The sequence below is a fragment of the Rhinolophus sinicus genome, chromosome 3, assembly GCF_057876585.1.
Source record: "Rhinolophus sinicus isolate RSI-liver-muscle chromosome 3, RSI-T2T, whole genome shotgun sequence".
In the NCBI taxonomy this organism is placed as follows: domain Eukaryota; kingdom Metazoa; phylum Chordata; class Mammalia; order Chiroptera; family Rhinolophidae; genus Rhinolophus; species Rhinolophus sinicus.
Window position 1 is genome coordinate 167517919 of NC_142503.1, and position 12553 is coordinate 167530471.

The window sequence follows — 12553 nt, forward strand, 5'->3', positions numbered from 1 at the left end:
GTAGTGATGATTACATTAATATATATAAAGCACTTAGGACGGAGCCTTGCATATTTTAAGTGTGATATAAATGTTAGTATTGTTTGTTTTACCATTCTTGATGTTCTGAACACATTCCCATGATATACCTAGGTATGTGTATGCTGTGTTATCTGTAGGTTCCCTGAAATACACTGTTGATCTCATGATGCGTATCTTTCTTCAGTTCTAGAAAATTCATTAGCCTTTATATCTTTGAATATTGCTTTTCCAGTATTTCTTCTTAATCTTTGTGTTTTTGTTCTAGGCAATCCTAAGTATCATTTTCCACTTTACTATTTTACATCTAGACTTTGTTCATGTAGAATGTGTTTCTTCAGTTTTTGTTTCTCAGTGAATGTTTTTCTCATGTTCAGGTTCTTTGGTTCTCTCTCTCTCTCTCTTTTTTTTTTTTTTGGTCTCTCTCTTTAATAGCCACCTATTCTGGTTTGATTTCTGACTTTTTAAAATTCTTTTTTCCCCCTTTCTGTCTACAGTTCATTTTAACTTTGGAAGGATCCTAAACATACACATTTTAAATTATTTTCAGATTATTTTTTTCTAGATTGAATTCTTAGAGTTGTTGATTTTGTTGGCTGTCTATTAGTTTAGTTTTCCTTGTGTGTTTTGGAGTTTGCTTTTGCAGTCTCATATTAAACAAGTTTTTTGTTCTGCTTTCTTTCTTTTCACCCTTCTTATCCAGTGTTTTTGAGTGTGCCTACGTCTTGGCCTGGGGTGCCCAGTCTGAAACAATATCTTATATTGGAGGCTTGGTTCCCCTGATTCTTGATAACATCAGGATCAGTCTTATCTCTCCAAGAATAAGTAAGTCACAGGCTAAAAGAAGATCTATACTTCTGCTCACTGGACACATAACTGCATCTTCAGTGAGCTCGGGCTGCTGTACATGGGGACATTTTTAGTCCCTGTTACTATCTCTCCAGTATGTGGACTTCTCTCCATCTCTGTTACTTGAGCCCAGGAAGCTCACAGTTTCAGCTTCACAAAGTGCTTTGTATTTGCTGAGTTTATCTTTAGCAGGTGACTTGGTCTTCTTATATTTCTGTTTTATAATCTATTTTTTGAAATACATTTGAAACAGAGGAACACTTCAGAGTGTGAATATATAAAATCGTTTAAATGGAAGTCAACATTTAAAATGAACATATTGTACATATCCTTCAGAAAGGTACCAGTTTATTCTCCTTCCTTCGAGAAGTACGTATTTTTACTCCTTTGCCAGTAGTGGACATTATAAATTTTTAATCTTTGATAAAATAATGGATAAAAATAAATTTGTGTTTAGTGACTAATGAGAATTGGTCTTTGCTTCATATATTTATTGGCCAATTGTATTCTTTTATGAATTAAATTGCTGGTTCATGTTCTTTGTCCATTTCATTTCCTTTAAAGTGTTCGTTTGTTGTTTTAGAAGAGCCTTTTGTCTATGTTAAGAATATTAATTTATATATATTGCAAGTGCTTATTTTAAAAATATTTGCCACTTGGGGCGGCCGGATGGCTCAGTCGGTTGGAGTGCGAGCTCTGAACAACAGGGTTGACAGTTCGATTCCCACATGGGTCAGTGATCTGCGCCCACCACAGCTAGGTTGAAGGACGACTTGGGGCAGATGGGCCCTGGAGAAACACGGTGTTCCCCAATATTCCCCAATTTAAAAAAAAAAAAATTTTTTAATTTGCCATTTATGTTTATGAGCTGTTTTATAGTGTTGAGGTTTTATTCTCTGGAGTCACTTTTTATAACTTTGGAGCAGGTCTTTTCCTTTTTGCCATTGATGTCATACTTAAAAAGCCCTTTTTTATAATAAGATTATAAAAATATTTGCCTAGATGTACTTGCGTGGTTTTATTATTAGTATTTCAAACTTAAATCTTTAATCACCTGGTAGTTATTTTAAGATATGTGATAGGGATTCAGCTACCCTCAACAGGAGAGCAGGAGTGGAATAATAATAGGCCAGCTGTTCTAACACTATTTTTTGAATTTTTGTTCCCACAGCTTTCTTTCTAGACTCTCAATTCTATTCCACTGATCAATTCCCTCTTAAATACCATAATTTGAATTTTTTTAATCCTAGGTATTGCAAATTCTTGTGTTTTTTGGAATATTTTCGCTGTTCTCAAACATTTATTCTTTCCTATGAATTTTGGGATAATTTTATCAAAGTCTGGGAACAAAAAGACCCAGCTGTGATTATACTGAATTTATTGATTAATAAAGGGGAGATTAACATCTTTACAATATTGACTCTTCCTATCTAAGAAAAAGGAGTGTCTTACCCTGAGTCTCTGTTCTTAAAAGTCCTGCATATTTCTTATCAATTATTTAGTTATCTATACTTGTATTTTCTAAGAGATTATTATTATTAATAGTTTTCTTAGTCTGGTAACCTTATTGAACTTTCCTTTTTCCTAGTAATGTCTTAGATTTTGAGTTTGCCATCACATAGTCATTATGTCCAAATAATAATTTCTCATTTCATAATTTTATGCCTTTTTTAAAACCTTGACTTTTACTGCATTGATCACTATTTCTAGACATTGTTAAATAATAGGATAAGAGCAGGAATCTTGTTCTTGTTTCTTTTCTGGGAATTGTTCGAGTGACTATGCTTTCTGTTTGGTTTGAAATATGTATTAAGGAATGAATTTTATCAGATTCCTTTTAGCATATGAAGAGATGATCATATGGTTTTTCTCCTTTGAACTTTTTAAAAGACGACTTATATTAGTAGGTTGCTGAATGTTGGCTCATAGATAAATTCCTAAAATGAATCCTACTTGGTGATTTATATTAAATGCTTATATTTTACTTAGGGTTTTTGCATTTGTATTAATAGTTATGTTTAGACTATAGGTTTTTTAGTGCTATCGTTGTCAAATTTTATGTCAGGATTATGGTATGTTTATAAAAAGAAGTGGGATTCTTTTTTTCTCTGTTCGTTAGGTAATTTAGGAGTTATGTGTTCTTTTAGACTTCAAAGATCTTGGTTATCAAATTGTCTTGCCCGGTGCACTTTTAACAGAAATTTGAAAAAAGGGTACAGTGAACTTCCATATTTACCTACATGACCAATTGTTAGCATTTTACCATATTTGTTTTATAAACTTTGTTTTTTACCCTTCTGTGTGTGTACATGCATGTTCTCTTTGCACACATAAGTATATATAAGCCAGTGCACAATCACTTACTCACTTTTTTGTAATATCTCTTTGGTCTTCTTCAACCTGGAATGGTTCTTCAGCCTTTTTGTTTCTTGTTTTTTATGAGCCCCGAAGCTTTTTTTGAGGGATAGTTCTTTGATAACTTTCTTATTTTGTTCCAGAGTGACTAGTCTTTATTCTCTCATTTCTTGAAAAAAAAATGGTAATTTGTTTTTCAAGAATATTGTCAGTTTCCTCCATATTTTCAAATTTATTAGCAAAGAATTATACAGTGTGTTCTATAAAAACTAAAACAACAACAAAACACCTTTTTATCTGTCAGGTATGTATAACCTGTTTGGTTTCTAATTTTAAATAATAGTTTTTCTTAGGCTAACTAGTGGTTTACCTATTTTACTCATGTTTCTCTCATATGACTTATTATATGCTTATGTACCTTAATCTTTCATAATATATTCCTTCAGCTTTCCTTAGGTCTTGTGTATATGTTTGTTCTTTTTACTTGAGTTGAATATTTAATATACTGATTTTCACTTTTTTTAGTAAGAGAGTGTGAGTTTTCCTGAAAAAGATTTGATCATATCTTACAGAATTTGATCTGAGGTTTTTCTCATTGTTATTGTTTCTAAATATTTTGTAATTGTGAAAATATAGAAGCTCAATGCAAAGATGATTAGAAGCATGGCTTTTAAAGCAATTTTCAGATGTTTGAATTTTTTTTATTATTACCAATGTCTGCTGTTACAGCAAAGTCAGACAATATAGTCTGGATCATTTGATTTCTATTTCTCTTTCTTTTTTTTTTTTTTTTTTGGTTCCTGGGGTAAGGTAGGTGGTAGTATGTTAGGAAACTAAAGCTTTTGTTTTCCAATATAAAATTCAATAAATGCTTGATTTTTATTAATGTTTTAAGCATGTTTGAACAGAATATATAGTCTTAATTTCAGCACATAGTATTTTTGAGAGGTTTGCTATGAATTGTCTGGCATAAAAATATCTAGCACGTAAAATTCATAAATTAAATTATAATTTTAGAGTACACCCTTATCAATTAAAAAAGACACTCACGCTGTTTATTGCTTTATTCCTAATGCTTTCCTTGTCTGAGATTAAAATTGCAACCCTTGATTTCTTTTTGGTTGTTTTTGCTTGGTATATTTTGCCCACCCCAAAGCCCTACATTCTATGACATCTTCATTATTGAGTTTCTTATTTGATTAATATCTTGATTGCATCAGTCTATCTTTTCAGGAATGGTACATGGATGATATACTTTTTTAGTGCTGGCGTATTTGATGATATCTTTCTATTACCTTCATACTAGACCATAAATGCCAACTTTTCTGGGCATAGAATTCTTGGAATATCCCCTTTTATCCTCAACATTTATAGGCATTACTTTATTATTGCCTGTCATGTGACATTGCAAAGAAGTTTGAGGTGAGCCTGATTTGTTTTTGTTTTTGTTTGGGGGGATATATTTTGTTGTCTAAATTCTTGTATTCTTGAAATTCGTTATCTTCCACAAATTATGCTTTGGTGTTGATCAGTTTCTACTAAAATTATCTAGTATTTTCAATCATCAAGTTCACAGTTTCTCTCAGTTTGGTATTAATTTCTTCTTTTTTTAAAGTTTAATTTCTCTTCCACTATTTGATTTTCTTTTTACAATATACTAATTAAACTGTTGTTTGTACCTTTTCTCCAATATACTCTGATCCCTTTATTCTTATGCATACTTAATGATTTTTTTCTTATTTTGGTTTTTATCCCTTGCAGATTGTGTTCTGTAGGTTCTTTGTTCCTCATTATTGCTTTTCCGGTGATTTAAAATATTACAATATTTTTTTTATCTCTTAAATTTGTTTCCTTAGCTCTGCTAATACTTTTCTTATTCTAGTTTCTTATTTTTCATAGACATTTGTTCTGTTACAGCTTTGGCTGTCACAAGTCCAAAATCAGTTTCAATGGGCCGAAATCAAGGTGTCATGTCAGCAGGAATGTGCTCATTGTGGAGGTTTTAGGGAAGAATGCATTCCTTGCCTTTTCCAGCTTCTGGTGGCTGTCATCATTCCTTGGATTGTAGCTAAATCACTGTAATCTTTAAGGCCAGTGTCTTCAAATCTCTCTCTGCTCTGTCTTCATATCATTTTTTCTGTGTGTGTGTCAAACCTTCTCTGCCTGTCTTATGAGGACACTTGCAATTGCATTTAGAGGCCCCAGTATACTCCAAAATAATCCCCCCTCCCCACCATTGAGCTTCTTAACTTAATAACATCTGCAAAGACTTCTTTTCAAATAAGGTAACGTTTATAGGATTAGGATCTGATACCATTAGGAGCCACCATGTGGCCTACAACAGGTATGTTTTTGTTTTGATACTTTAGGATGAGTTGGCCACATTAGTGAAAAATCAGATTAGAATAAATCCCCGTGGATTATGTGCTGTTAGAATCAACAGGTATTCTCTTTACCAAATGAGGCAAACTCAGATGCCGTGGCGAAAAAGTAGATGAAATGGTCTGGATGCCTTCAGTAAAGAATAGTGCGGACTCTGGAGAACCCATGCTGTTGAGGGAGATGAGATAACAATATATGTGAAGGTCAAATTCAGGCTACCAGCTTGCGGTCCTGGTTGGCAGCTGCCTTTTTTTTTTTTTTCATTCCTTACAAGTTGATTTTTCTATAGTAAAATATTCTTGTTTATTTCTTATCTTTATCTTGGTGTTGAGAATAAGAATTTTTTAATGGGAATTCATCACCATTATTTTAGACTAAAGTGTTAATTTACTAATGCCATTTACCTAGGTATTCCTAGAACTTGACTCACTTCTTACACAATTCTCAGAACATGGTAATTGTTCTTAGAACAATTATTCAAAGTTGCTTATTTATCAATGAGGAAAGTTAAACGTTAAGCTCAAGGACTTGACCAAAGTCATGTATTGGATAGATATATAACTTTTAAGTTTTATCTTATAAAATATATTTTCATTTTTTGATGTTTCATATATGATTTGCTGTAGTATGTGAAGAATTTAAAGACATAAAGGGAGTGTCTCCCTTTGGATAATTGGGCAATTTCCCAAGTTATTTTTACTTTATATATTTAGGATTTTGTTTTTCTAGATTGTTATTTTTAAGAAGCAGATCATTTTTAACTTTTTCTGTAATATTATTAAAGAGTTACACTAATGACAAGTCATAGAGATGAACTTAGTTTTAAGACATAGTGAGTAAGATGTTTGCTTGGCTGGAATTTTTTCTTGAATTTTTCATAAAGGAGGTGGTATGAGTACATACTTTGAGTCCTTCTGTACCTTAAAATATTTTCTGCCTCCCTGTCTCCATCACATTTGAAGACGTCAGTTGAAGGAAAATGTCTTTTATTTCTTTGATTATAGCTCTGTAGTTCCTTTATTCAGCAAATGTTTATTGAAGATCTTGGGGAATTGACCTAGGATTATTTAAAGGAGTCTCTCCTGAAGAACTGATACTTAAAATCTGAAGAATGACTACAAATTCACTGGAATAAGAGCCAAGGGAATAGTTTTTTAGGTAACAGAAGTAGCATGTGTTTATCTTATTTGGAGGAAGGGAGCATGACAAGTACTAGGTACTGTAAGAAGGCCCGTATGGTTGGAGCAGAGAAGGGGGTTACGTTATGAAGCGAGATAAGTCTGGAGAAGGTTGGTAGGGTCCTGACTACTCAGGGCCTTCACGTAAGCTATGTTAAGCAGTTCTTTATCCCCCAAAAGCCATGGAATAACTTTTAGTACAGATATGGTGAAATTTGTATTTTGAAAGATTTACTTAGGCTTGGGTTTATAGAGTGAATTGGAGAAGGCTAGCATGCATGTGAAGACAAAATAGGAGGCTGGTATAGAATGATGCAGTGAGAGGTGATGGTAGCTTAAAGACTAAGGTGTTAGAGAAAAAAACGGAGCAGATTTGAGAATATTTAGGAAGTATAATCCATGGGACTTAATGATGGACTGATGGGAGATGAGGTAAAAGGTGTCAAAGGTTGTTCTTGGTTTCTATTCACTTTGATGGATAATGGTGTATTCACTGGCAAAAGGTGCATATATATGAAAGAGTGCCTAGGGAGCCAGAATGGAGTGAAAAGGGTCTACATCTAAGCCTTGAATGTCAACATTTAATGGCTTGGGAAATGAGATTGGGGCTTGCAAAGGAGACAAAGATGGAAAAGCTAGGGGCAGGAGGAAAGCTGGGAGTGTATGGCATCTTGCAAAGCCAATGGGAAAAATGTTTCAAGAGGGAGTGTTGTGTTGAGTGCTGCTGTGAGCAGTCAATCAAATGAAAGCTAAAAAACGTTCATCGGATTAAGCAACTTGGAGGAGCTCATTTTGGTGGAATGGCCAGACCTTTTTTTTTTTTTTTTTTTTTTAAGAAGCTGAACTATAAAGGGAAGAGAGGCACGTGGGTAGCTAGAGGGGAATGAGTCACATAAAGACTTAAAAGTATTTTTTAATGGGTGACATTTGAATGTCTTTAAAAGTTGTACTCCAGTTGAAAGGGAGAGGTTGACTATAAAGGAGAAAAAGAGAATAATAGTATAAGGTTCCTGAGAAGATTCTTTGAAGCATGGACTCCAAAGCTCTAATAGAGATTTGTCTTAAGTGAGAGGACAGAGAGTCCTCTATTATAACAGAAAGATATGAAAATAGTATGGGTACAAATGCGGGTGGGTTTATATGTTTGGAATCATCAGGATGAGAAAAGACCTTCTGAATTCTAAAAGAATTCCTTGAGGTGATCTCATTTATTGGTTTGGTTTTTTAGGGGGTTTTTTGTTTGTTTTTTTCTGTGTTCTCCAACTGACCATTCATTGTGTATTGACATTTTTAGTTCAGTGATTGTTTTTCATTTCCATGAACTGACTTTCAAGAGGTTTTTTTTTAATTGACAGCCTAAAATTGTTTTATTCATTCATCTCATATCTTGATGGGTAGTTCCTAGTTAGGAGCTACCTAACTAGGAACGTGAATACTGAGTGCCTCCCACACCCCCCTTTAACGTCTGAATTTTTAAAAATACATGCTCTTTTTTTTCTCATTTATTTAGTCTGAGTGTTTGAAATTGGCTTTGCCAGAAATTGCAATTGGTTCAAGTCTCTTTGCTATGATTATGAGATCAGTTTTACTTAACAAGCACAATGGTTGAACCTTTATGAATGACTTTCTGGCCCAACCTTAGAATTTTTCAGTTTAGAAGTTAGTTTGGTTTTAAAAGACAAAAATGTTCACCATATTTTCTGGTTATATCATTGATGAGATAAACTCAGTCCTATGACTGTCATAATACTTTGTTTTGCAAAGTTCAGATCAACGGATAATGCTAGTATTGTGATAAAATCCAGCATGATCTCACAGTAGATTTAAGACTAGGTGAGAACTAGAATTTTCTCAGAAACTGACTTAGACTTTCATGGGCAAATTGAATCCCTTTGGAGTCTACTATTTATAGATATTGCCAACTTAATAATTTGATTAAATAAAATATTCTTTAGTGGTCCACTTATGGAAGATGACTAAAAATAGTATTTATAAGTAAATAATTTCTGGTATTATATTTACATAACCATCTGCTGTATTTATATAACTATAGTTGGCTGCTTCACCAGGATTTTACAAATTACTCAATCCTCGGACGTAAGATTTTTTTGAATCACCTATTTTCAGTATGTGAAAGTCCAACTACAAAATTATTAATTTGCCCTTGACTATATTTTTACATTTGCTATGAAGCTGGACCTAAAATTTTAACACATGGCTGACTTGTTACATTTTTACATTTCTAATATATATTGTTCAAAGATTTGGGTTTTGTTTTTAGAAAGTGTACCCTGTTTATCTTCAAAGAGTTATTTATTTGGTAGTTTTATATGTATATCTGGAAAGTAACTACTGGACTTCTCTATAAAAGAGATAGGCCCCTGTTATGTAATATCAGAATCTGGATGTGGCTGTATATGTAGGAATATAGTAATAACTAGTTTTCCATTTGCTGAGTGCCTCATTTTTGCCAGACTGCCTCATTTTTGCCAGACTATATGGCTACTTTGTAGCCATTACCTCATTTAAACCTTGCAGCAACATTCAGAGGTAAGTATTAATAAGCTCATTGTACAGATAAGAAATGCTAGATTAGTAGGTATCAGGAGTCTTAAATATAATACCTTCCTGCTCCCCTTAGCCTCGCTAAAGGAGTCAAGGTACAGAGATGAGGCAGCTTACTGTTTGCCTTAAACAGATGACTTACCCTCACCATGGTTCAATCATCTACCTACCTATGCATCTAGGCATTCTGTCTAATCTTTTCCACAGATACACCAATGCCGAGGTTCTAGCCCTACCCTGGAAATTCTGGTTTGTTAATCTTAATTTTTCAAAAGGTCCACAGATAATTTTTTTGTGAGCTATTGCCTTAGTAGTAAATGGTGCTTTAAAATCAGGTAGGCTTGAATTAGAGTCCTGATTCATCTAAACTTATCACTTGGATGACCTTGGCCAAGTTCTTTGGTCTCACTAAAGTTCTTCATCTGTAAATTGGAGATGATAATATTACCCACTTTACAGGGTTGTTGAGGAGAATGAATGAGGTAATGCTTGTAAAACACTTAGAGTTATTTTTAGAATTATTCTTAAACATTGTCTGCTATTAAGGTTTCATCATTATGTTAACCTTTGTCCAATCAAAACATTCACCCTTGCCATCATGTGTATCAACTTGGTGTCAGAAAGGTAATCTGATGCATGTGGTCATGGTCATGAATATGAACATGGTCATTCTTTGCTGAGTATAATGGGTGTGCTGGTTCTCAGGTTGCCAAATAAGGAATGAATGATGGTTAGTTTTCATTATTTACCTTCCATTAGTGGAATTGTAATGGAGGGCAGAGGAGTAGGCAGGAGATCATTTTATTGCACCAATCAGCTAGACTTCTCTGCCTCTGTATTACCCTAGAAGGAAAAAGAACAGGGAGAGGTTGCTGGTAGACTGTTTCTTTCCTTAGAGGTGGTCTTCTTCCCCTTTCTCTCCTAGCTTCTTCTCGGAGCTTAGCATCACCAACATCATCAATGCCCTGGTCTCATAGCTGCATCCTGATTGATGTAGGTACTTTTCCCCATCCCTGCCCCCTAGTATCTATCTCCCCTTCACCTCCATTACATGTCATTCTATCTTTTTCAGATTATTTTGTGTTCAGTTGTGACTCATTTGATGACTTGGACCCCAAGTCTCTACATTCCTAGGCTATTATAAATCCTGACCAACTGTTTCCCTGCTTTGTGGCCCCATTCCAATAATCAATCATTTTTGATTATTGGGAAAGGATTAGATTAGCTAAACTTTCAGGGTTGTCCACAGGGCTGTCCCTAGACCCTTTTATCTCCTTTACTATTTATACCTAATAATCATAGAGTATACTAATAATGATCCACGTTATTACTACTAGATTAATAGAATACCAGTAAATTATAGATTAATTTTGTTGTATACAGAGGGTGCCAAAGGTGCCAAAAAAATGTATACGCATTTTAAGAAAGGAAAAAAACTGTATTAAAATGGTAATACTCAATATATACCAGTAACAAAAGATGAACAAAAGTCATGTGTATACATTTTTGGGGCACCCCCTGTATAATAAGTTTTGTTTTATATACATATACATAATTGTTTTGCAATTTGAAAATTGAACTGAACACTTATGGTAATTTAATAATTTACTGGCTTTATCAAAGACTGAAAAACCTATGGAAAAGGTAGAATTTGAGCTAGATTTTAAAGAGTGGGTATACGTTTTTTATAAGTAGGGAGGAGAGGCAAGGGATTCCAGTTAATAGGGCTGACATGAACAGAGGCTTAAAGAAAAGAGCGTGCAAATTTGGATCATTGAGAGTAGATCATTTCTTCCTTTTTCACAGGGTTGATGGAGTAGGAATAAAACTAGGTAGGTCAGAATCAAACTTTGGAAAGTTTGAATGTTCAGCTAAGATGTCTGAATTAGTGATAGGCTGTTGGTATGTCCTGTGAATTCATTGGGCTTTTCTTGATTTATATATACATACAACTCAGTTCTGAGATTCCCTAAGAAATTCACATGCATCCTTCATTGCTTGGCCTGGTTTGTATAAGTTGATAGCCACTGCAAAGTCTTCTTTCTACCTCAAGTGGTTGTGCCTTGAAGAAAGTATCAGGTCTGCAACCTTTATCCTGATGCTTTAGTTCTTTCTGTTGTCCATTCTGAGCCTGATCAATCTTTCCCCCAGTTCTTCTTGTTAATCTCCAGGATCCAAGCCAGCAATACAATGAGTGTCTACTTATTACATGAGTTGTGAATTCTTACTGAAAGCATTCTTTGTAACTCTTTCCCTCTTAAAAAGGTTATTGGATATGTATTTTGTTTATAAAATAGTTAATAACTTTCTTGTTTTTCTTCTTTTGCAGACCTACAGGATCAAGACATAATGGGAGCATTTTTAGACAAGCCAAAGATGGAAAAACATAATGCCCAGGGGCAGGGTAATGGGTTGCGATATGGGCTAAGCAGCATGCAAGGCTGGCGAGTTGAAATGGAGGATGCACATACAGCTGTGATTGGTTTGCCAAGTGGACTTGAAACATGGTCATTCTTTGCTGTGTATGATGGGCATGCTGGTTCTCAGGTTGCCAAATACTGCTGTGAGCATTTGTTAGATCACATCACCAATAACCAGGATTTTAAAGGGTCTGCAGGAGCACCTTCTGTGGAAAATGTAAAGAATGGAATCAGAACAGGTTTTCTGGAGATTGATGAACACATGAGAGTTATGTCAGAGAAGAAACATGGTGCAGATAGAAGTGGGTCAACAGCTGTGGGTGTCTTAATTTCTCCTCAACATACTTATTTCATTAACTGTGGAGACTCGAGAGGTTTACTTTGTAGGAACAGGAAAGTTCACTTCTTCACACAAGATCACAAACCAAGTAATCCGCTGGAGAAAGAACGAATTCAGAATGCAGGTGGTTCTGTAATGATTCAGCGTGTGAATGGCTCTCTGGCTGTATCGAGGGCCCTTGGGGACTTTGATTACAAATGTGTCCATGGAAAAGGTCCTACAGAACAGCTTGTCTCACCAGAGCCTGAAGTCCATGATATTGAAAGATCTGAAGAAGATGATCAGTTCATTATCCTTGCATGTGATGGTATTTGGGATGTTATGGGAAATGAAGAGCTCTGTGATTTTGTAAGATCCAGACTTGAAGTCACTGATGACCTTGAGAAAGTTTGCAATGAAGTAGTCGACACCTGTTTGTATAAGGTAGCTAGACTTTTTTTAAAAAA

The 12553-nt window shown here is 34.5% G+C and overlaps 1 protein-coding gene across 8 annotated transcripts in view; it reads left to right on the plus strand.

Annotated features, from left to right (window-relative positions):
* PPM1A (protein phosphatase, Mg2+/Mn2+ dependent 1A) overlaps positions 1–12553 on the plus strand; it is a 42277-nt gene that overhangs the window by 14039 nt on the left and 15685 nt on the right. For 6 of the 8 annotated variants that reach the window (XM_019750765.3, XM_074327406.2, XM_074327405.2 and 3 more), the window contains one exon: positions 11677–12530. In XM_019750765.3, coding sequence (XP_019606324.1) covers positions 11697–12530 — 834 coding nt within the window. In that variant the 5' untranslated portion in view covers positions 11677–11696. Of the gene's footprint in view, positions 1–824; positions 844–10277; positions 10341–11676; positions 12531–12553 lie in introns of those variants that run through there. The other 2 variants (XM_019750768.3, XM_019750766.3) reach the window with 2 other exon arrangements.